General features: G+C 42.9%; 1 protein-coding gene across 1 annotated transcript in view; it reads left to right on the top strand.

The window, feature by feature from the left end:
* Nucleotides 1–21,812, top strand: part of ngef (neuronal guanine nucleotide exchange factor) — an 89,920-nt gene extending 68,108 nt beyond the window's left edge. Inside the window, exons 3-15 of the mRNA XM_049725776.2 lie at nt 1,590–1,892; nt 2,252–2,310; nt 4,166–4,404; nt 7,122–7,282; nt 7,400–7,552; nt 13,623–13,752; nt 13,857–13,931; nt 14,994–15,083; nt 16,332–16,495; nt 16,570–16,728; nt 19,863–19,942; nt 20,024–20,128; nt 20,205–21,812. Of these exons, the coding sequence (XP_049581733.1) occupies nt 1,590–1,892; nt 2,252–2,310; nt 4,166–4,404; nt 7,122–7,282; nt 7,400–7,552; nt 13,623–13,752; nt 13,857–13,931; nt 14,994–15,083; nt 16,332–16,495; nt 16,570–16,728; nt 19,863–19,942; nt 20,024–20,128; nt 20,205–20,449 (1,963 nt within the window). The 3' untranslated portion in view covers nt 20,450–21,812. The remainder of the gene's footprint in view (nt 1–1,589; nt 1,893–2,251; nt 2,311–4,165; nt 4,405–7,121; nt 7,283–7,399; nt 7,553–13,622; nt 13,753–13,856; nt 13,932–14,993; nt 15,084–16,331; nt 16,496–16,569; nt 16,729–19,862; nt 19,943–20,023; nt 20,129–20,204) is intronic.
* Nucleotides 21,813–26,008: the final 4,196 nt, after the last annotated feature.

The following is a 26,008-nucleotide window of genomic DNA, read 5'->3' as shown; positions in this document are numbered from 1 at the left end:
GAAAAGCTCTGCCGGAGGTGGGAGTTGAAACTCTTCCTGACAGGAGATTCTGCCAGACGTTCCCAGCAGACCCTCACAGAGCGTTTGGGTCTGCCAGGTCGGACCGGCATCTTCCCCCACCATCGGAGCCAACCCACCACCAGGTGGTGATCAGTTGACAGCTCCGCCCCTCTCTTCACCCGAGTGTCCAAAACATGCGGCCGCAAATCCGATGACACGACTACAAAGTCGATCATCGAACTGCGGCCTAGGGTGTCCTGGTGCCAAGTGCACACATGGACACCCTTATGCTTGAACATGGTGTTAATTATTGAAAATCCATGTTGAGCACAGAAGTCCAACAATAGAACACCGCTCGGGTTCAGATCGGGGGGGCCGTTCCTCCCAATCACGCCCTTCCAGGTCTCACTGTCATTGCCCACGTGAGCATTGAAGTCACCCAGTAGAACGATGGAGTCCCCAGAAGGAGCGCTCTCCAGCACTTCCTCCAGGGACCCCAAGAAGGGTGGGTACTCTGAGCTGCTGTTTGGTGCATAGACACAAACAACAGTCAGGACCCGTCCCCCCACCCGAAGGCGGAGGGAGGCTACCCTCTCGTTCACCGGGGTGAACCCCAATGTGCAGGCGCCCAGCCGGGGGGCAATAAGTATACCCACACCTGCTCGACGCCTCTCACCGTGGGCAACTCCAGAGTGGAAGAGAGTCCAGCCCCTCTCGAGAGGGCTTGTACCGGAACCCAAACTGTGCGTGGAGGCTAGTCCGACTATATCTAGTCGGAATTTTTCTGCCTCGCACACCAGCTCGGGCTCCTTTCCAGCCAGAGAGGTGACATTCCATGTCCCAAGAGCCAGCTTCTGCAGCCGGGGATCAGACCGCCAAGGTCCCTGCCTTTGGCTGCCGCCCAGCACACATTGCACCCGACCCCTTTGGCCCCTCCCACAGGTGGTGAGCCCATGGGAAGGGGGACCCACGTTTCCTTTTCGGGCTATGCCCGGCCGGGCCCCATGGGCGAAGGCCCGGCCACCAGACGCTCGCCTTCGAGCCCCGCCTCCAGGCCTGGCTCCAGAGGGAGGCCCCGGTGACCCGCGTCCGGGTGAGGGAAAACGAAGTCCATTTATTTCAATCGTCATAAGGGGCTTCTGTGAGCCGTGCTTTGTCTGGCCCCTCACCTAGGACCCGTTTGCCATGGGTGACCCTACCAGGGGCATGAAGCCCCCGACAACATGGCTCCTAGGATCATAAGGGCACGCAAACCCCTCCACCACGATAAGGTGACGACTCACGGAGGGGTTTTTAGCTGATCAATAAGGAAAATAATGAATCAAGAAAAATGTTGATATGTTCACACCCTACAATCAGTGACACATTATGGTTATAGTGTAAAGAGGTGAAATTCCAACAATCAGTTGTGTATATATGGCTAGACTTCTAGCACGTCCATGAAAACAAACTAACAAATATACAGATAGCGATCACACTTTGCTTTGGAATTTCTGCTCCAAGGATAACTTGGATAGTTATTACTCTAAAGTGGCTTTTGTGTTATGAAATGTTTGTCTCTGATTTTCACCACATCTCCCTCATTCCAGATCTGTGTTGCCAAGCAATGGAGAGGCCAGCAGCAGATATTATTCTTTGTACAAGGATACTGTGAATAAGGAAAGGGGAAGTGTGGGAGGAGGGAGCGTGGACATATCTGCTACCTCCTACCACCACAACAGTGCTTTAACGTCCGACTCAATCTCATACCGGACTCACACCATTCTCAGTGGGGACATTAAAAAGCTGTCTGAGCAAACGACTTCAGCCTGCACCGTACGCGACATCGGAAGTACCATGAGTTCGGGAATGCTGAGCCCTGAGGGAGCAGACCGGGACAACTATAACCACAGGTTTGACCAAATTACACTAACAGCACCGGATATGGGCAAATAATTCAAGTTTATGGGTTTTCTGCTACAAGTAAATAATCTAAAAAACAGCACACAAAGAAAATAATGAGCAAACATATAGCTTTCCCCCTATGTCCATCGTATCTGAAAATTCAGTTTATTAAACAATGTTATATTGTGCTGCTTGAGGGTGAATGTCCATGAAAAGGAAAACACAAATTATGGTGTCTGCGCTATAACATAACAACTTGTCCTGTCACCTTATTTAAATTCATACATTCGCTGACACAGGAACATAATCTTTCACCTGTTTGCATGCTTGTCTTAACAATCATCTGTCTGCTTGTCTTTCTTTCCAGGCTGCTGAACAATGGAGCTTACTCTAAGCCAATGAGCCTCAACATTGTCAAAAACATCGGTGAGATCACTAATCACTTTACAGCCGCGTTCTCCAACTGTCATCCCCTCTAGGAATGCCTCAAACTAGAATCTTAATTGACTTGTTATACTTGTTAATAATAGTAGAGCTGGTCTCAGATGTAGAACTACAGCCCCTGGGTTAAGGGTCCATTTAGCCATTTATCTTAAACGCATGTTTCAGGTTAAATAATGCATGCATTTTATTTTAATGACTGTAAAATGACAGTGCCTTATTGTTGTTTAGACATGCAAGCATAACCACCCTATGCATTTTTCAGCTGCATATTTTTGTCACTCTTATGTAACTTGCAATCCAGTTTGACACCCACCAAACCAATCTGCAGTATAGGGTAGATTATGCAACGTTGTTTCTAGCCACATTATGTTTTGGTATACACACAGTCAATATACTCTGGGAAAAAATGTCTGTTCTTATCAGTGAACATCAAACCCACCTAAAAATTTGTAAAGCTTCTAAAAGCTTCTTCAACTCCTACATTGAATGCACAAAAGTAGTGCATCTACCCATTAGTACAAAGCCATTGTCTGACACCCCTTTATGTTTGGATTGCTCAATAAAAACAAAAATAATAGTAGTAATAATAATAATAATAATAATAATAATAATAATAATAATAATAATAATAATAATAATTATTATTATTATTATTATCATTATTGTCATCACCATTATTATTGTAATGTTCTATAATAATAATAATAATAATAATAATAATAATAATAATAGTGGTGGCTCGGTGGAGCACTGGGTAGCACGTCCACCTCACAGTTAGGAGGGTGCGGGTTCGATTCCACCTCCGGCCCTCCCTGTGTGGAGTTTGCATGTTCTCCCCGGGCCCGCGTGGGTTTTCTCCGGGCACTCCGGTTTCCTCCCACATTCCAAAAACATGCTTGGTAGGCCGATTGAAGACTCCAAATTGTCCCTAGGTGTGAGTGTGAGTGTGATTGGTTGTCTGTCTCTGTGTGCCCTGCGATTGGCTGGCAACCAGTTCAGGGTGTCCCCCGCCTACTGCCCGATGACGGCTGGGATAGGCTCCAGCACGCCCGCGACCCCCGTGGGGACTAAGCGGTTCAGAAAATGGATGGATGGATGGATAATACTAGTAATAATAATAATAATAATAATAACAAAAATAAAAATAATAATGATAATAATAATAAATATTATTACTACTATTATTATTATTATTATTTTTTTTTTATTATCACTATCATAGAACATTTCAGTTCCATTCATTAACCTTTCTGTTTTTATACTGTCTCCTTGGCTGTTTCACACTTGTCATTGGGCACTAGGGTCTAGACCAGTGGTTCTTAACCCTGTTGGAGGTACCGAACCCCACCAGATTCATATGCGCATTCACCGAACCCCTCTTTAGTGAAATTTTTAGTTTTTTGTTTTCAAATTCAAGACACAGATGTTTTTTACTGGTGCACAAAATGAGCCGTGCATGAATGACGTCCGCAGTGGAGGCTCTGCCGAACCCCTGAGACCGACTCACCGAACCCCTAGGGTTCGATCGAACCCAGGTTAAGAACCACTGGTCTAGACCAAAGCAGATAAATAGAGTTGGATTATTATGATATTATGGTTATATATATATCTATATATCTATATATCTCTCTCTCTCTCTCTCTCTCTCTATATATATATATATATATATATATATATATATATATATATATTATGGTTATGTTATATACAGTGGAGTTGGATTAGATATGTGCTTCACTTATAATTGACTTTCATAATGCTATGTTTAAAATTGATGGTCAATGTCCCATCAATGAAAAAAGGTTAAGTTAATGTCATTTATTATTTTGTCTTCCAGCCTTCTTGTATCAGGAATACCGAGATACATCCAAAAAGCAGGAGATTGAGCAAAGGCGCCAGCGTGAGCATCGAACTCCTTCCACCATGTTGGCAAAGTCCAATGTCTCTCCTGCACCAGTGTTACAGCTGCAGCTGAGGAACAATGCCCGTGCGCTAAGCTTGTGGCAGAACCTGGAAGTGGTGCAGGCCAGCGGACTACTCAACCAGTTGCCACAAAAAGAAATTATAATGCAAGAGGTGATCAAAAATTATTTTTCAATTGGGATGACTGTGATGAAAGGCACAACTATTTTCCCCCATTTTATGTTGTTTTACACAGACATTTCTTTTGTGATTCTTGTTTTTTGGTTAACGCACAATATATAATTTTTTATACACATGTATTTTTTGGTTTGTATGTTTTTTTTTTTTTTTTAAACCCCTTGTGATGAGTACAATAAATGGACCTCGTTTTCCCTCGCCCGGACGCGGGTCACCAGGGCCCCCCTCTGGAGCCAGGCCTGGAGGTGGGGCTCAAAGGCGAGCATCTGGTGGCTGGGCCTTCACCCGCGGGGCCCGGCTGGGCACAGCCCGAAAAGAAAACGGGGGTCCTCCTTCCCATGGGCTCACCACCTGTGGGAGGGGCCAAAGGGGTCGGGTGCAGAGTGACCTTGGCGGTCCGATCCCCGGCTGCAGAAGCTGGCTCTTGGGACATGGAATGTCACCTATCTGGCTGGAAAAGAGCCTGAGCTGGTGTGTGAGGCAGAAAAGTTCCATCTAGACATATTCGGACTTGCCTCCACACAAAGTTTGGGTTCTGGTACAAGCCCTCTCGAGAGGGGCTGGACTCTCTTCCACTCTGGAGTTGCCCACGTTGAGAGGCGTCGAGCAGGTGTGGATATACTTATTGCCCCCTGGCAGGGCGCCCGCACCTTGGGGTTCACCCCGGTGAACGAGAGGGTAGCCTCCCTCCGCCTTCGGGTGGGGGGACGGGTCCTGACTGTTGTTTGTGTCTATGCACCAAACGGCAGCTCAAAGTACCCACCCTTTTTGAAGTCCTTGGAAGAAGTGCTGGAGAGCGCTCCTTCTGGGAACTCCATCGTTCTACTGGGTGACTTCAGTGCTCACGTGGGCAATGACAGTGAGACCTGGAAGGGCGTGATTGGGAGGAATGGCCCTCCCGATCTGAACCCAAGTGGTGTTCTATTATTGGACTCAACACGGGTTATCAATAATGAACACCATGTTCAAACATAAGGGTGTCCATGTGTGCACTTGGCACCAGGACACCCTAGGCCGCAGTTTGATGATCGACTTTGTAGTCGTGTCATCTGATCACCACCTGGTGGTGGGTTGGCTCTGATGGTGGGGGAAGATGTCGGTCCGACCTGGCAAACCCAAACGTACTGTGAGGGTCTGCTGGGAACGTCTGGCAGAATCCCCTGTCAGGCGGAGCTTCAACTCCCACCTCCGGCAGAGTTTTTCCCACGTCCCGGAGGAGGCGGGGGACATTGAGTCCGAGTGGACCATGTTCCGTACCTCCATTGTTGTCCTCGGGGGCAAGGCCCCAGGGGTGGATGAGATCCGCCCAGTCAATCAATCTATCGGTCGATCTAAGCTCCTACCCTCACCTTTGGTCACGAGCTATGAGTCGTGACGGAAAGAACAAGATCCCGGATACAAGTGGCCGAAATGTGTTTCCTCCGCAGGGTGTCCGGGCTCTCCCTTAGAGATAGGGTGAGAAGCTCGGTCATCTGGGAGAGACTAGGAATAGAGCCGCTGCTCTTCCACATTGAGAGGAGCCAGATGAGGTGGCTCGGACATCTCACCAGGATGCCTCCTGGACGCCTCCCTGGGGAGGTGTTCCAGGCATGTCCCACCGGCAGGAGACCCCGTGGACGATCCAGGACGCGCTGAAGAGACTATGTCTCTCAGCTGGCCTGGGAACGCCTTGGGATCCCCCGGGATGAGCTGGACGAAGTGGCTCGGGAGAGGGAAGTCTCGGAGTCCCTCCTAAAGCTGCTGGCCCTGCAACCCGACCCCGGATAAGCGGGAGAAGATGGATGGATGGATGGATGGATGGATGGATGGATGGATGGATGGATGGATGGATGGATGGATGGATGGATGGATGGATGGATGGATGGATGGATGGAAGAAATGCTGGAGAGCACTCCTTCTGGGGACTCCATCGCTCTACTGGGTGACTTTAATGCTCACGTGGGCAATGACAGTGAGACCTGGAAGGGCGTCGTTAGGAGGAACAGCCCCCCCGATCTGAACCCAAGCAGTGTTCTATTATTGGACTTCTGTGCTTGACACCGATTGTCCATAATTAACACCATGTTCAAGCATAAGGGTGTCCTGATGCCAAGTGCACACATGGACACCCGAGGCTGCAGTTCAATGATCAACTTTGTAGTTGTGTCATCGGATTTGTGGCCGCATGTTTTAGACACTCGGGTGAAGAGAGGGGCGGAGCTGCTCCGATGGTGGGGGAAGATGCCGGTCTGACTTGGCAGACTCAAACGTACTGTGAGGGTCTGCTGGGAACGTCTGGCAGAATCCCCTGTCAGGAAGAGCTTCAACTCCCACCTCCGGCAGAGCTTTTCCCACATCCCGGAGGAGGCGGGGAACATTGAGTCCGAGTGGACCATGTTCCATGCTTCCATTGTTGAGGCAGCTGACCGGAGCTGTGGTTGTAAGGTGGATGGATGGATGGATGGATGGATGGATGGATGGATGGATGGATGGATGGATGGATGGATGGATGGATGGATGGATGGATAGATGGATGGATGGATGGATGGATTTCTTGCTTGTTTGTTTGTTTAGTATGGACTTAACACAATACCGGTACTTAATTTTGATGAGCCTGTCTTTATTTACCAATATACAATTTTGAAAGAGCAACTCTTGTTTTTGTGTTATGGCTAGGTCACAATATGACGGTATGGCATTTCTTTTCTGTCTAGGCCATGTTTGAGCTCATTACTTCAGAGGCATCGTACTACAAAAGTTTGGAGATTCTAGAAACTCACTTCCTACGTAACCCTTCTTTAATAAACAACCTCAGCCAATCTGATATGCACTTTCTTTTCTCCAACATCGAAGAAGTCATGAAAGCCAGTGAACGGTAGGATGACGCTTTGCTAACACAAATTCCTATTTGTTTCCCTCCTATGTAATCCATTCCAACAAACAGACTTTTCCTCAGAAATCATAATGACTCATTCAAATCTTATGTTCTCAGGTTCCTAATGGATCTCGAACACCGAATCGAGAAGTCCATTTTGATTTCAGATGTGTGTGACATTGTTTATAGCCATGCTGTTCAGCACTTCAGTGTCTTCATCAAGTATGTCATTAACCAGGTGTACCAGGAGAAGAACTACAGGCGAATTTTGTGAGTATTCATTTCATTATTCTTGGTTATCTGTTGCATTCTCTATTATTGTCCTTTCAGTATCAATAGGCCATTCGTTTTGATAAGAATGAAAATCGACCCTTATCACTGCAACATTTTCAGTGACAGTCGGCGTTCGAAATTGCACCTGTGAAAATAGTTTGTTTTATTTTGTCCCTCAAACCACAATAATCATATCGATTGAAAACCAACTAGTTGTAGATGCTATTTTGGATACAGGCTCTCCCTGGGGCTGGGCATTAGTTGACATTTTATTATATACACTGTATTGATCCGGTATATGTGTATATAGGGTATCGTTTTTTTAAAATACAATTTCAATTGGCCAATTTGTTGTTGAAGGCATGGTTCAAGTGGTAGGCTGGCCGTCTGAATGTTGTGCGATTGATTCTCAGTGTTTTTGACCATGTCAATGTGTCCTTGAATAACATGCTGAACCCCCAGTTGCTCCTGATGCTGCGTCATCAGTAGAGGAATGAGGAGACAATTTTAAAAGGCTTTGAGTACCTCAAAGGTAGCAAAGTGCTGTACAAGTGTAGGCCATTCACCAATTCCAATTTAGTATCTATTGTCAGGCAGGGAACAAGTCGGAGGACTCGGATGCAGAGTCTTTCTTTTCACTGATTTATTCCAACAAAAAGATGACCAAAAATACAACTCAAGGCGCCTCTTGCGAGGGAAACACTCAGCAAAAAGTCCAAACAAAAAGCGTCGCACTCGGGCGAGACAAAAAGGGCTATGGGGAACAAGGCACTAACAAAAGGCGTCGCTCTGTGGCGAGACAGAAAGGAGGAATCTTACTAGAAATTCGGGCGTCAAGGAATCGCTGGTGGTCGGGACGAGGTAAGACACACTGGCACAAGACAAGGGGAAGACACGGACTAAATACACACAAAAGGGCTGGGACAGCAGGTGCTGACAATTAGCGTCAACCACACAGGTGCACACAATCGGGATCAGGGAATAAAAGACAACAGAAACAGAGGAAGGAACCGCGAACTGAAACGGAAAAGATGACAAAATAAAACAGGAAGTGAAGTTATGACACAGACAAGACAGAAATCCGGAAAATAAACGTGACCGCATGACATCTATAAATAATTTTTACTAAACAGGTGTTAACGCTGGGTGGCAACAACACAGAGAAAAACGATAATGAGCAGTAATAGAAATATTAAACATTACATATAGTATAGTTGGCCTAAGTGTTACTTCACTGACCCTCGTTTTCAATTATTTTTGTTTTATGTATTGCTCTATATGCCAGTAATGTACCATATTTAATGATAAATAGTTTCACTGCATTTTAGGTTTAAAAATGGTGTATTTTAATGTGATTATTTGTGTTGTTATGTTGAGGTGGGAGTGTATGTCACTGATCTGTTTAATTGCATTGACTGGATATAGCTGAACTGTCCCTTTTACACTTGAGTCGCTTTGGCAGATATGTGGAATTTATCCACAGTTGGAGGAGGTCTGATTTATCTAATTCCCTGCATTTTCTTCTCTATATGTTGCCATGATGCTAATCCTCCCAAAATTGGTGTTTTTGAACAATTTAATGCACATCCAGTCGTCACGCACGATAATGATTTTTTTGTCCTCCATGAGTCTTTTACTCCTCTCACTCTACTCCACTTTAAGTACCTGAGATGCCAACTGTTCCAGTTTGGTCGGTTTTATTTAATTTTTTTAGAGCAGTTGCTGTTACAGTGAATATGAAAATGTTTCAGAGAGGATGGAACAGCATATAAGGTAGATTACAGTAAATCATTAACTGCCAGCCCTCCCAGTTTGACACAATTAGGATAAAGTATTTCCGTATACTGTAGCGGCCTGTCAGCATCAGTGAACTAATTAACTTGGAGTTCACAAGCCAATCTACGTATTTCCGTGCCCAGCCCAACTCTACTGCAAAGGGCGGTCTTGCTGTGCACATGGGTGGAGTTTTCTTTTTGTTGGTAGAAATGAGCGTTCGCGCCGTGGGAATGATTGGCGGGTGTGCTGGAGCCTATCCCAGCAGCCTTTTCGCGGTAGGTGGGGTACACGCCGAACTGGTCACCAGACAATCGCAACGGCACATATAGATAGACAATCATTCAGACTCACAACCGCACCTACGGACAATTTGAACTGGTAAATCGGCCTACCATGCATGTCTTTGGAATGTGGGAAGAAACCGGAGTAGAACATGCAAACTCCACTCGGGAAGGCCGGAGCCAGAATTGAACACTGCACCTCTGAACTGTGAGGCGGACGTGCTAACTACTGTGCCACCCTGATTCAGAAAGTATCAGCTTCAAAAAATAGAGGTCTACATTTCATGGGGTCTGCGGTTCACAGTGTATTATTACCTTTTCACATAAAGGCACACCATTGTACCTTCAGGTCAGAGGCTCAAGGGGTTTATCCCCCCCGACAATTAGATTGTAAATATACCTGCATCGTTTTGGTAAACCATCCCTCTTAATGCCAGTGAGGAGTTTTTTTATTTATTTTTTTATTTAGATTGTGAATATACCTGCATCTTTTTATTTCTGAAATGTACATTCATCTAAGTAAAAAATCCCTCTTTATGCCAGTGATTAGTTTTTATTTTATTTTCGATTGACCAATTGAAACAGCTCCAGGGATATAAATCACAGAGAAAAACACCAAGTTCTTGATAAAATTACATTGGGGGTTGCATAATTCAAATGTGACTTGCAAAAAATAAATAAATAAATAAAAATCATTGAGTGTGTGAGTGAAACAGGAGTCACAGTTGTCTTAATAAGAGCAGCTTTGTTTCTCATAATGACAACTGTGAAGGGTGTGGTTGCCTGTGAATTTAGAAGTGCACTGTACATTGCTTCTTACCCAGCACACAAAAGAGCTAATGAGATGTTCCCACGCACCACACAAGACTTAGCTCTGACTTGCAAAACCCGAGTTCTATTATATACCATAGTAGTTGTAAATGGCATCAGTCAAAATCAGTCATTGGTTGAGCAATAATTCACATGGGTGACTTAATGCATCTGGCTTAAGTCTTGTCCTAATCAATAACTAATTTATGCTGTACCCAACTACCCATCAAAGGATAGGCAACTTCCTTGTAATCCTAAACAGGATCTGTGGAATACAACATGGATAGATGGATAGATAGATGCATTTACAGTATATCATTGAGTTGGAAAAGTGGGATTCCACTTTTTAAAGTGTCAGGAGTTCCATCTTGATACATATCACATAGTCAAGTGTGTCAGTTTTATCAGCCTGCGAAAGAGTTGAACCACTGTCTTGTACTAAAGTATTCAGGCTGACTGACAGTTTTCACTGAAACCGATACCAGCACAGTGTACTCAGGTTCGTCATTAAAAGCAAACTTTGTGCTTTCTGTCTTGTTTGTACTGGTAGTTTATGATACATTTTGCTACAGGAGTGTTAAGAAATCAAACCAGTATTGCTTGTTGACATACCGTCTTCTCCAATGTCTTTAACTCTTCTTAATTGCCTCGTCCCCTCTCTTTGATATACAGTACTTGGCAGGGTGTTGAAATTAGTTTGCCGGTGTTTCTCACAAAGATTATATAGTATATAATTGCCATAATGAGCACAGCTTCATTAGTCCTCACTTTGAAGTTTTGTAGATCAATCAATCAATCAATCAATCAATCAATCAATCAATCAATCAATCAATCAATCAATCAATCAATCAATCAAGTCTGTCTGTCTGTCTGTCTGTATGTCTGTCTGTCTGTCTGTCTGTAGTGCAGGAATGTTCTTATGAAACACTCAATATACTAGCTAATGTTATGGCCTAGGTTTGCATGGCTTCTTTTGGTGTGGTCCGGTGGTTGAAAACCGCTGTTTCAATTCAGACGTTTCAAAAATTTGACCGACATTGTAAAATAATTATTCCCTTTACAATATATTTAGCACTGTAGTTCAACATAGAACTACAATCATAATAAAATGTAGTTAACTTAATAGCTGTCTATATCTGTCAGTCAAAAATAAACTATCATTGTGTTTGTAGGGACAGCTGTTTACGTAATGTTTGTATGTGAGTGGAAAGATACAAATCTCGTACTATAACATAAAACCTGGCTGAAGGTATGAGAGCCAAAGAGCCATGAGCAATGTCTGTGTCCTTTTTTCTTAACTGGAAAAACTAGGTTTGACAGCGAGTGACGTTTACTAAATATCCAGTGGATCTGAATGGTGTATAGTTTGTTTTGGTGTCACTATGGCGTCACCACAATGGGGAAATTACTCTTGTATTGTATGTGCAGTTTAAAATAGACTGTATCAGTATTTGCCAATCAGTTGAGTACTTTTATACATTCATTCACAGGGAACAGAGGCAAAACAAAGCAAACTAAAGACACAGATGATTTAGTTATAAGGCTGAACAGCAAAAGGGAAATAGAGAAAGGGAGTGGTCTGGAAGAGCCGGCTTTTAAAGTCAAAGGCGCACCTACCTGACAGGTGTGTCTGACCTCACGCAGTGAAACTGGAGCTTGGGGAAAGATTGTACACGACAAATTGTACGGAAACACATTGAACCTTGCTCCCTTGATACCGTAAATGCGGGAGAATGAATAACTATGTGGGTGTTTATCAATGATAAAAAAAAAAACGCAGTTTGTTGTTTGAATTTGATGTGGACCCTGTGAAGGTGGAGAGAGAGAGAGAGAGAGAGAGAGAGAGAGAGAGAGAGAGAGAGAGAGAGAGAGAGAGAGACATTAAGAGTTTAGTTGTATGTGGGGATGAATGATGACATATGGTAGCATAGTGTTGCCATGTGCATCATCCATTGAACAAGCGTCTTTCCGTGTATAGACGCCAAAAAAACAGTTACAGGTGGTGCCACTAGCTAGCTGTAATTACTAATACTAATTACTGTAGTCACATTACCACCGAGTGATACACCCATAATGCTGCACCTTGATATGCGTCGATTTTCCGTGATGGGTGTGACACCACTGTTAGATCAACATATGAGATTGCTGCACAAGATGGATAAGGAGTGTGACGTAGCAGCTGTGTGACGTGTAACTCAGCTGTGAAATCAACAAATAAAACTTCTCTGTGCTGCAGTGACTCAGAGCGATGGCAGTCTTAGCTAAAAGGACATACTACATATGAAAAACAAAACAAACTTGAATTTGATCTTGCTGTGTAAAGAGTGATAAATCTGAATAGACATATCAGCTCGTTTCTTAATCACCACAAAACTCATACTCTTGCATAGTAATGTGGACAAAATTGTTAGTGGACCAACGTTAATGAAAGAAATAAACAAGGAAATCAACATTGTTTTTGAAATGTCACTCAACAGAATTATTTTTAAAAACAAACTCATGAAAAAGGCCTGACCAAAACCATTGTATCCTTTACCTAATATTTTTCTCCCCACAAACATCTGAGGCAAACTTTGGAATCAAATGAATTTTATAAATTTCTTTCAGAGTTGTGCACTTCTCAGCAGGTGTTTTCTGCCAATCTTCCAAAAAAAAAAAAATCATCCCAAATGCCCAGGGTTTGACAAGTTCTTCCTCCAGACTCCATATTTCTGCTACTTCCACATATGTTCAATAGAATTTACATCAAAGCTCAAAAAGGGCCACTTCAAAACAATGCAATGTTTTGCTTTGAGCCATTCTTAGGTGTTTATAACTGTGTGTTTTGGGTCATTATTTTGTTGCAAGACTTTCAAGTTATTTTGAACTTGCAATATTATTAGCATTATTATTATTATTATTATTATTATTGCTGTATTGTTATTTTTACTATCATTTTTATCATTATTATTATTGTTGTTGTTTTGTAAATTTGTATTCATGTACCTCAGTGTTTTTTTGCTAGTTTGATTGATAAATCTTGTCGCGTCTCATGAGAATTCCTCTCAAATATATGCATCATTCAAATTAGCAAACAGTATTTGCTGCAGCTGAGTACGCAAACTGCCTTTTTCCTGCTGGAGAAATTGTAGCAATGTTGTGAATTACTCAGAGACCTCTTTGTCAAGCATGTGGTACCATGAACATTTGTGTCTCTCCAGAGAGGGGAACCAGGCATTCCGGGAGACGATGGCAGTATTGGAGAAACATTCATGTGTCAGAGGGCTGTCCTTTACATCGTTCCTCATTCTTCCGTTCCAGAGGATCACAAGACTCAAATTACTCGTTCAAGTGAGTAGGCTTTACTGATTTGAATTAGAGTCGCAGACATAGTTTTAAAATATCACTGTTCTTTTTTTTTTTTTTTTTTTTGCTAACTGTCGTTTCTCACACAGAATATCCTGAAAAATTCTGAAGAAAACTCTGAGAGGGAAGCAAGTGCCATTAAAGCTCACCAGCAACTGGAGAGGGTAAACATTAATATTTGCAATGACACCAGTATGTGTTTACAAAGTCATTGAATAAATGACGACATTAGTGTCACATTAACAGGGGCTTATTGATTTATTAATAAATGTCTGGCCTGTCAAATGTTCTCACCTAAACAACTTCTAAACATAAAGTGATGTGGCGTAAGGCTTACGTGGACTGGATAGCAAGCTGTGTAAAAAAAAAAAAAAAAAAAAAAAGGCAAGATTGTGATTGTAATGCATTATATATTTTATATACTCGACATTCTGCAGTAATATTGATATTACTTCACAGCATATCATAACTCTCCATGCTGGCATCTCGATGGAATTGATTTTGTGATTGGCTCTCTGTATCTGTGTACATGTATGGCACTAATAAAATAGGGTGAATCATTTTTAAATACAGTTGACCTACACACATCCAACACAATCTGTATTCTGACATTTTTAACCTGTCAAATTTTCCTCATTAGAAAGGCAAGAAAAGAAAAATCCATAACGCGCAATAAGACATACGAAGCACCATTCATTTCTATGTTTTAATGAAGAATCAAAATTTTTAAGCAAGGTACTTCCAAAATGTAAGAATGCATTTTAATGACTCTTTACTTGCAATTATTGAACTCAAGTTATAAGGAATAATGTTACATTTTGATTCACAATATTGTGTTGTTAAATTCTTACAGGAAATCACATCATTTACTCTGCCCTTAATATGCCCTTATGAGAAGAATAGCATGAGAGAAATGCCATGACATCCTTGCTTAAATTGCATGCTTTTCTGTCTTTCCTTTCATTTTATAAATAATATATTCTTGTATCCCTAATAATACAATACATTATAGAGTAATTAACGTTTTATTTTTTTATTGCGACTATGCGACATCAGTACCAAACATCATAGGTAAAACTTGTTACAAACAATAATGATTGTCTCTGAGCATTTACAAAGTGCAATTTAATCACATCGCAATAAGGCATCATTAACTAGAAACAAAACGAAAATAATGACTTTTTTTAATTGATCCAGAATATTTACTTTTTGTGCGTGTGTTTCAGATTGTGAAAGAGTGTAACGAGGGTGTCCGCAAAATGAGTCGCACAGAGGAGCTTATCAGCATTGAAAAGACATTAGAGTTTAAATCCAAGGTAAAATGTACTGTACCTATCGTTTGGCATTTTTCTGTTGTTTATTGCACTAATTTCACTCCTTAGCCTTTCATGCATTTTCTACCCCTTGCCCAGTTTATGAGTAAGCTGGAGCCAATCCTAGCTGACTTTGGGCGACAGGCACGTAGAGACGGACAACTGTTCACACTCTCTTATTCACACTTAGGGGCAATTTACAGTATTTGGTTAACCTTAGTCTTTGATGTTTTGAGAATGTAAAAACATGCAAGTATGGGGGAAGTGCAAAACCTAGACAAATTATCTGTAAAGTGTCGTGTGTCATTCTTTTTTTGTTATGAAAAAAGGAGCTGGAATAACAGAGACATTTGTGAAGAGATGGAAACTGTAGAAGCAGAGGGAGTGACTGTTGTAAAGCAATAAAAAGTGTGGCTGTTGAAACATATCCAGCATGCAAAACAAGGAGAGGATTGCAAGGACTTGTACGTCCATAAGATGTTTTATGGATTGTGATACAGTGAGTGAGGCATACGACTGTCTTTGTATAAGAATAAAGACTGTTAGTGTGTCATTCTGCTTGTCAAGGGAATCATCAGAGATTCAAAACATCAGCTCCGTATATTCTTTCTGTATCATAATATTCAGGCCTTGGGTTTGTCTGCATTTTGTCCTAAATCCCCCCTTTCCAAAGTCTAAGAAAGAAGTAGTTTCTCTTTACTTAGAGCTTTGCTAGTAATGTAAATGTTTAGATCATCGAAATAATTGCCAAAGAGTATATATCATTTACACGATTTGCCGGTCCAATTTATATCACTGTACAATTTTAAACCTAAGTTCAAGACTGATGGCTTTTGGTAAGACACCAAGGACCCCAGGTTAATAAGCCTTAACTCCAACACTGAACAGCATTTACTGTTTCATGAGAAAGTAAGAATGTAGCCGTATTTCATTAGCAAAATTTTGGCTGATTATGAAAACAGCTAATATCGCTAAAGATATAATTCATTCTCCAATCTCCATCATGTAGCTTTCAAAGTGATATCTAGAAAGAATAATGCTCTGAATTCTCAGAAAATCTTTGGAATGCCGCTGCAAGTAAACACGGTGTGTCTGTATGTACACATGCAAATAAACTCTCTTCAATGCAAATTGAGTCACACTGTATGATCACTCTCCAGTGGGTGCAAACTCATCCGTGATGCTGTGACGTAGGCCTGCTTTGCAGAGTCATATACTGTATATCAGAAACCTTGCTTTCTTCATCTGTAGTCTGTGCCCATCATCTCCCACTCCCGCTGGCTGCTCAAGAAGGGTGAGGTGCAGCTCATGGCGGGACCCAAGAGCACCAGGACATTGCGAAGCCGTAAGCTTTACCAGCCCGTCTTCTTGTTCCTGTTCAACAACCTGCTGCTGGTCACCAAGCGCAGCTCGAGGTAAGCATCCGTTAAGTCATTGTTACATGAAAGACAGTCAGTCACTCCTGAACAAAATGGCAATTTCTTTCCAGTGGGGACAAGTTTCAGGTTCTTGACTCCTGCACACGGGCTATGCTGAGGACTGAAGATCAGGATGACCAAGGCCAGATGCTGGCCTATGTCTTTAATCTTAGATTGATGGAGAACCAAGAGGACCGTGCCGTCAACTACATGCTCAAGACCGCAAGCATGTAAGGTTTTGTTTCCCATGTTGTAAAAATCCCTGCCATTTTCACATGGATGCAGTATTCCTACATCCTTTGATCTTCTGCCACAATTCATTGACATTACCTGCATATTTAATACCAAATTTACAATTGTTTTGATTGCAAACTCTAAAACACTCCATCTTTAGTAAATAACCATTGATTCTTACTTTTGTAAACCAATTTTTTACTTTTACAGTGCAAGTTTGGCACGAGGCAGTTGGTGTACAATTAGAGCAGCACAAGAGCGGGCTAGACTGAGTTTTGGTATTTTCACAAGCCAGACCAGCATGCCGCATTTTAAGGACAGTTTGCACCATTGTGGCCATGAACACAGCCAACTTGTCTTGCCGACAATTGAAGTGGCTTCTCTCATTCCTTTTCTATGCATTGTGTGAGCTGCTAGTCATGCTTGAATTGACATGAAGGAAGTAGACTTTGTTTTACTTGAGTCCTGCGACATCTTGCAAAGTGCAAAGTATCTAAGTACGTCTATAGGGAACTTCCAGTCGACTTTTCCACGCGATATCAAGTAGACTATAGGGAAGTCACAGATCTGTGAAGTGGGTACTTGGAGACCAGCTCTGTGAGCTAGTGGTAGAGTGTCCGCCTTGAGACTGGAAGGTTGTGGGTTCAAACCCCGGCCGGGTCATACCAAAAACTATAGAAATGGGACCCATTGCCTCCCTGCTTGGCACTCAGCATTAAGGGTTGGAATTGGGGTGTTAGATTACCAAATGACTCCCGAGCGCGGCACCGCTGCTCACTGCTGCCCTCTACCCCAGGGGATGGATAGAAATCACACGGGGATGGGTTAAATACAGAGGACACATTTCACCACACCCAGATGTGTGTGATGACGATCATTTAACATTGCACTTGGATCATACATGGCCTTAAATATTCACCTAATGCTCTTCTCCATAGCTTTACTGCTGGCAGTGGGATTATTTTAACAATCCATGATAAACATGCTAATAATTATAATAATAACTTGGAGACTGCTTTCCATCCTAATTGAACATGTCAGCAGAGCTCAGAATCTGTCCGCCTGCACTGCTATCAGATTCACCAAAAGTTCCTTAGACTCCCTACACCAAAACTTAGAACTGCATCCAGCAGGCACTACATTTTAGTCTTCTTATAGACTCTGGTGTGCCAGATGCATGGAATAGGAATGAGCTTCAGTACAACAAAATGCACATAACATGATAAAGAGAGAGGAACCAAATTTCCAAATAAATGCATCAAGGCTTGTGTCAACATGAAGACAGATTTTTAATAATATTAAAAACAGAACAGTAGATAATGAATAAATCAAAAAACAAAACAAGATAACTTTTTCACTTCATGCAAATACATGCAAAATAAATAACCAAAATAAACCAGATGAACCGCAGTGAAGGCTGTCTGCCTGGTTGGCGGAACAGCTTGCGCTGTAGTATTGATGCAATGACAAATTTGTATTGTATTTAGATATACTGTGCAAATCATGTATCGATATTTTCTGATCAACCAAAACCAAGACTTTTGGGGGTTAAGACCAAAGTGTATACATAAAAAAAATCAAAATCACCAATATCCATTAAATTTTACTTTACATTTGCAACAAAAACAAGTACACCAACAAACAAGTTTGTGCTTAGTGCACACAAGTGTCAAATTGCAGAGAAACACATCATGCAGTAGTCCATATGTATTCACTTTGCTTGGAATAAAGAAGTCAACTTTCTATTACCTGCTCTTAAGGAGTCTTTAACAATACCTTTATTGAGTTTCTATTGTCTTAGAAAATGTTTATTTTTTTAAGCAATATTTGTTCTGAAAGAAATTTGATGAACCATATTCATTTAGTGTTGTTGACTTTGTGCCAGTTAGCACAGTGTTAGCTTTCAGTTGTTAAGCCAAATGATCAACTTTCTGCAGCTAAAGCACCAACATAGAAATTGGTCTCATCTAAAGCTCGCCCCATTTACTGGTGTAAATGTAACGATTAACACCTGGGGGAATGACTAATACCTGGCGTGTTGATTATTTGTTTTTGTGTTAGCTTGCTTTTTAACATGCTATGCAAGCTACGTTTGCTGTAATATTAAATCGCTGTTAGTTCTTAAGATTTGCAACAAAAATATATTGCAGGTAGGAAATTGCTTATTTTTGCTCATTGTCTTGGAATGGGGTGCTCTGGTTTTAACTTTGCCAGTGTGGTTCATTTAACAGTTATCATGTCGTCATGATTCCTTTTAGTTTCCAGATAAAAGTTGGACGTTGTGCCAGTTTGCATGTTTCAGAGTACATACTTACAAATGAAAGCCTTTTGGAAACCAAACTTAATTACTGACGAGTTTGTCGACATTTTTTTCTTATTCTTCTGGGGTGCAGCGTCTCGAGTAGTTTTCCCTCTTGAACTCTATGTACAAGAGGCGTGGCACTCTCGGCGACACCTTCTGTGTTTCTTAATGTTCAGGTTTCTCACTGATCACAGTTATGCTGGCTTAGGCTCGACCGGTCTTGATCAAAAATCCAGAGACAAGACCAAGTAAAAATACCTTTGGTTGCGAGACAAGACCGAGACTCTTCAAAAGTGGTCTCAGGGCCGGTCTTGAAACCAAGACCGATCTTGAGAACTACTACAATACTGACAGCATCACATTTATCTTTCAGTCAATAATGTATCACCCTGTGCATTGCCTCACCTTCACACGTCACATTCTAGTTAAGTTTTTTTTTTTTTTCAAGTTTCAGACATATTCTAGTGTCATATTCTACAACCTGTAGAAATTGTTGGGATTTTGTACCATTTAATTTTAAGTGGTTTTACTGCATGAAAATGCAGCTTCTGGGTCTGGTGGGACATTCTACACAATGTCCACCCTATGTTGAAATTAAAATCAAGAGTGTACCACCTGTCGTCTAAAATCAGCTAAGATAGGTCACAGATCCCCTGCAACCACATCCAGGACAAGAACACTTCCAATGTATCATTAAATGCCCCAAATCAATATAACATTCAAGTCCATGGTTTGACCTTCTTACCACTACGCTAGCTGTTGACTATTTGCAACTAAATATCAAGTAAAGTTTGGAGTCGTTGCTAATCAATGGAACCCTGTGAACAGGAGCGATAAGCTTCGATGGATGAGTGCGCTGACTCCAAACCCACGCACTCGTTTTATGTCGACCAGCACGCACCAATCTGGTGAGATATCAAATGACATAATCGCTTACAGTAACATGCAAATATGATGCTATTAATGCATCCCATTTGTTGGGATTTTAGACTCTTTGCAGGTGCAGTGTATTCAGTCCTACTCCTCTCAGGAGCCAGATGAACTCTCTATTGAGATGGCCGACGTTTTGAATCTCTTGGAGAGGACAGATGATGGTATGTGGCTTTACATCGCCTTCAAAAGCATTTCACTTACAAATAGTCAATGTGCATCTTTGTGGGTTGCTTCTAGGCTGGATGATGGGGGAAAGGCTCCACGATGGCGAAAGAGGATGGTTCCCAAGTCGACTTGTGGAGGAGATCCAGAGTCCGGAAGTTCGAGCTCAGAATTTGAGAGAGGCATTCAAGGTTCATCATGCTCAAGATGCTGGTGGAGCCTTGCAAAGTGGAACAAGGATTGGCTTAAGAGCAGGAAGACCCATGCCAAAAGTCTCCAACCTCTTCAGTTTGTGGAATGATCCCATGGGAAGGAAGTAAAGCAGAGCACTTGAAGAAGATGCATGTGCAAAAGCATTGAGTCTTTGAGATCTTGAATTATGGGCAGATGACTTTCAAGCTTCACTTTCTTGCTGTCAGTAGCCCCTTTTTTACAGATTGCGCACAAATGATGCATCAGAGCTATAACAGAATCCACCATTGCTTTTTTTAAATGTAGAAACCAATAAATGTGCGCTAGTGCTACTGGCTGTGTAGGAAAATCCATACATTTTCAAAGAATTCCCAATGGCAACCTTGCCCCTGTCATTACTGGCCAGTAGAAAACTAGCAGAAAAACATTAGGAAATGTCGAACGATATGCTTTGGTATATTGTGTTGTATTTAATATTACTAATGCTCTCACATGCACAGACTCATAACAATATAGTTAACATTTTGAATTTAGGTTTTATTATGTAGTGAATAAATGGTGAATAAAGTTTAAGTGTGTGAAATTGACATTTGGTATAAAAAGCATAACTGATGCTTATGCATTCTATTCTGGTGAGTGGCTGTGGGGTGGCTTGTAGAGGGCTGAGGCCACCCCCTGGTGGCACCCCTGGTTGTTTCCAAGAGAGGACGTTTGTGAGAGTAAAGGAGAGAGTGTCAGTATTATTAGGCTGCCTCTCTAGATGCCGAACACTGTCTTCATTTCGGTTGGCTGCATCACTTATAGTGTGGTGGACTTCTGTTATGTCTCTGATACTACCTCCAAATGCAGAAAATTGCCAAGATGACTTTGCCCACCCTCATTCTATCTTGATGCGTTCTTCTACAGGCAATGTAAAGGGGTCTAAGTGATCACAAACTCATCAAAATGATTCAAGTGATGCATGGCTTATAAATGTGCAATGAAGGGTATTGTTGCCCTTCATGTGGTGTGTAATAAATGAAGGATCTATATTTGATAAAGAACTTGTTTGAGGGTAAAAATGTTGTAGTTAATTTATTGTGAAGTTACTGTAAATTGTCCCTCAGATGCGTGGGCAGGGTTTAACCATTTGATTGTGTTCCTTCATTTCATCATAAAAATGCATAGCAAATGTTATGAAAAGCATCAATGATTACCCAAATGTCTGTCTGCATGACTACTGAAAAGAGTAAGTCAGCAAAATGTATTTTGGATTTATGACTCACTCACCACAGCTTGGTTAGTCTTCCCAAAATGTCCCTCTGGAATGAAAATTTACCAAAATCTTAGACCTAAAACATTCCTATGCACACAAATACACAGATGCTAAATTCTGGTTTTATTACATTTAGGTTGTAAATGTGTATACATTTATATGAAGTGTGGAACAGCATGATTGTAAAACCTGTATGTTTCTGTCTGTGTACATAAATGAAAACATTCAAATGAAAACGAGAACAATTCCTTTTTTTTAAATATTGTCAGGAATGAGTTGAGCCAGGGCGACCAAATGCAGCTTGAACCAGGATTTATTGCAGGGAAAAGGAGTTGGAAGGGAGGCAGGTGGGGAACCGACGACACAGACGGGAGGAAGACTCACGGTCATCAAAACAGAGACTGACCGACATGAAGTCCCCTTGGACAAGGTTAAAATTCTGACTGTGAGCCTTCAGACAGACCGAGGGAAAACCAGATGACAAGAACAGGAACACTGGGCACGAACAGGAATGGATACAACAGTAGACACCGACAGGGAGAAACACACGGGCAGGGCTTAAATACACAGGGTAACAAGAGGAAGCAGGTGACAGACATTACGGTAACGAAAGGGGTGTGGCCGAGCGAAGTGCAGGCCGAGCGTGCTGTGGCACGGGCGTGACAAATATATGTATATCACTGTTGGAAAAAGAAGTAAAAAAAAGAAAAAAAAGAGATGTGTTAATAGTGTTTTCGTTTTTAAAGTCATGTTTTGCTTTAAACATAAACTGGTATGGATAAAGAAGAAAGCTTAAAATGAGGTAAAACTGTGCTCATGATTATTATGTGTATGATGTGTATTTTGTGTATGTTACTTACTTTTGATATCGATCCAGACCTATTATGATTGTAAATCAACAGGTTTTAGAAATTCTACTGTTGTCTTTCGATTAATGTGCACAGCTTTTTCAGATATTCATTAGGGTAGTAAATGTGTATTACACACACAGTACATACACAAACCAGTTGTGAATTTTAACTCATCGCATGTGACACAACTCAACCCACCAAATAGGTCAGTGTCGCTTTGTGATTAGAGTGGGCCAAACATATTCAGTCGTACTGTTCTCCCTTGACTGGTTTCCATTCAATAACAGGGCAAGTACTGTAGACTAAGTTGATTAAGTGGGAATTAAAACCACGTTGCATGCATGGAAGTCAGGTGACTCTATTTCTTAATTTATTATCAGCAAGGCAGCAACTTTAGTGAAGATTAGCAATGAAGAAAATGGATGGATCACGGTAATAGTCATTCCAGTTTTGTGTGAGACTCGAGACATACTGTTCAGCAAACCACTGCATACTTGGAGTTCAGATTATTTATTTTGTTTTTTGAATCAATAGGTAGTTTTTTAGTTGTAGATGGACTGTACAAAGTCCTCTATGTCATGAATGAGTAGGGCAAGGGCGACCAAATGCAGCTGGGACCAGGGTTTATTGAAGGGAAGGGAAGTGGGTGAACACAAACACATGCGGGACAGAGACTCACGGACAGCACAGGCAATCAGAAGTCCACTCGAACACGGAACCGACTCTGCCCGTGAGCCTCCACACAAGACCGGGGGGAAAATGAACGAGCAAGACGAAAGGGGTGTGGCCGAGCGAAGTGCAGGCCGAGCGTGCTGTGGCACGGGCGTGACAAATATACCGTATTTGCCGGTGTACAGGTCGACTCGGTGTATAAGTCGACCCCCTAAAATTCGACGGAAATTTACGATTTTATGATATATCCTTTGTATAAGTCGAGCTCAATTGTTGCATTATATTAAACTTCAAAATTCAATATGCGAAATTTATTGACGAAATGTGTTCAAATTCCGGGAGGCCGTGCGCATGCGGCTGTTTATAAGCACCGCGCAGGAGATCGCGGCCGGCGAGCTCGCGCACGCCGCCCGGCACCAACGGGAGGTCGGAAATAGCTCCAAGCCGAGCGGATCGGCACTTTATAAGCACCGCGGAGGAGATCGCGGCCGGCGAGCTCGCGCACGCCGCCCGGCACCAACGGGAGGTCGGAAATAGCTCCAAGCCGAGCGGATCGGCACTTTATAAGCACCGCGGAGGAGATCGCGGCCGGCGAGCTCGCGCACGCCGCCCGGCACCAACGGGAGGTCGGAAATAGCTCCAAGCCGAGCGGATCGGCACTTTATAAGCACCGCGCAGGAGATCGCGGCCGGCGAGCTCGCGCACGCCGCCCGGCACCAACGGGAGGTCGGAAATAGCTCCAAGCCGAGCGGATCGGCACTTTATAAGCACCGCGCAGGAGATCGCGGCCGGCGAGCTCGCGCACGCCGCCCGGCACCAACGGGAGGTCGGAAATAGCTCCAAGCCGAGCGGATCGGCACTTTATAAGCACCGCGCAGGAGATCGCGGCCGGCGAGCTCGCGCACGCCGCCCGGCACCAACGGGAGGTCGGAAATAGCTCCAAGCCGAGCGGATCGGCACTTTATAAGCACCGCGCAGGAGATCGCGGCCGGCGAGCTCGCGCACGCCGCCCGGCACCAACGGGAGGTCGGAAATAGCTCCAAGCCGAGCGGATCGGCACTTTATAAGCACCGCGCAGGAGATCGCGACCGGCGAGCTCGCGCACGCCGCCCGGCACCAACGGGAGGTCGGAAATAGCTCCAAGCCGAGCGGATCGGCACTTTATAAGCACCGCGCAGGAGATCGCGGCCGGCGAGCTCGCGCACGCCGCCCGGCACCAACGGGAGGTCGGAAATAGCTCCAAGCCGAGCGGATCGGCACTTTATAAGCACCGCGCAGGAGATCGCGGCCGGCGAGCTCGCGCACGCCGCCCGGCACCAACGGGAGGTCGGAAATAGCTCCAAGCCGAGCGGATCGGCACTTTATAAGCACCGCGCAGGAGATCGCGGCGCCTCATTGGACTTCCAGCGGGCCGCGCACTCGCGCACACCGCACGGTTCAAATTTTCTAAGTGCAACGCACAATGAGATGCATGAGAAACGGCCTTGGTTACCATCACATTTGAAGCGATGAATACGAAGTTAAATTTTATGACTCGGTGTATAAGTCGAGGTCGATTTTTTTCGGTCGATTTTGGATCGAAAAAGGTCGACCAATACACCGGCAAATACGGTATGTATATCATTGTTGGAAAAAGAAGTAAAAAAAGAAAAAAAAGAGATGTGTTAATAGTGTTTTCGTTTTTAAAGTCATGTTTTGCTTTAAACATAAACTGGTATGGATAAAGAAGAAAGCTTAAAATGAGGTAAAACTGTGCTCATGATTATTATGTGTATGATGTGTATTTTGTGTATGTTACTTACTTTTGATATCGATCCAGACCTATTATGATTGTAAATCAACAGGTTTTAGAAATTCTACTGTTGTCTTTCGATTAATGTGCACAGCTTTTTCAGATATTCATTAGGGTAGTAAATGTGTATTACACACACAGTACATACACAAACCAGTTGTGAATTTTAACTCATCGCATGTGACACAACTCAACCCACCAAATAGGTCAGTGTCGCTTTGTGATTAGAGTGGGCCAAACATATTCAGTCGTACTGTTCTCCCTTGACTGGTTTCCATTCAATAGCAGGGCAAGTACTGTAGACTAAGTTGATTAAGTGGGAATTAAAACCACGTTGCATGCATGGAAGTCAGGTGACTCTATTTCTTAATTTATTATCAGCAAGGCAGCAACTTTAGTGAAGATTAGCAATGAAGAAAATGGATGGATCACGGTAATAGTCATTGCAGTTTTGTGTGAGACTCGAGACATACTGTTCAGCAAACCACTGCATACTTGCAGTTCAGATTATTTATTTTGTTTTTTGAATCAATAGGTAGTTTTTTAGTTGTAGATGGACTGTACAAAGTCCTCTATGTCATGAATGAGTAGGGCAAGGGCGACCAAATGCAGCTGGGACCAGGGTTTATTGAAGGGAAGGGAAGTGGGTGAACACAAACACATGCGGGACAGAGACTCACGGACAGCACAGTAAATCAGAAGTCCACTCGAACACGGAACCGACTCTGCCCGTGAGCCTCCACACAAGACCAGGGGGAAAATGAACGAGCAAGACAGGAACACTCGGCGCGTACACAGACGGGACACAACAGTGGACACCGACAGGGAGAAACACAAGGGCAGAGTTTAAATACATGGGATAACAAGAGGGAGCAGGTGACAGACATTACGGTGACGAAGGGGTGTGGCTGAGGGAAGTTGCCGGCCGAGCATGCTCTGGCACGGACGTGACTATTGGTGTTTCATGGCACCCCTTCTCAAAACAAAACAAATTCCGTCAAAAATGTATACTATAGGTCAATTTGACCCACCTTTCTGGGTTGTTATTCAAAACAACCCAGAAGATTGTATCAAAACTCATCAGATATTTGTTTAACTTTTAGGTACTTGCATCACA

Source organism: Syngnathus scovelli, chromosome 7, assembly GCF_024217435.2.
Source record: "Syngnathus scovelli strain Florida chromosome 7, RoL_Ssco_1.2, whole genome shotgun sequence".
Classification (NCBI taxonomy): Eukaryota; Metazoa; Chordata; class Actinopteri; order Syngnathiformes; family Syngnathidae; genus Syngnathus; species Syngnathus scovelli.
This window is presented reverse-complemented; position numbering and strand designations above follow the sequence as displayed.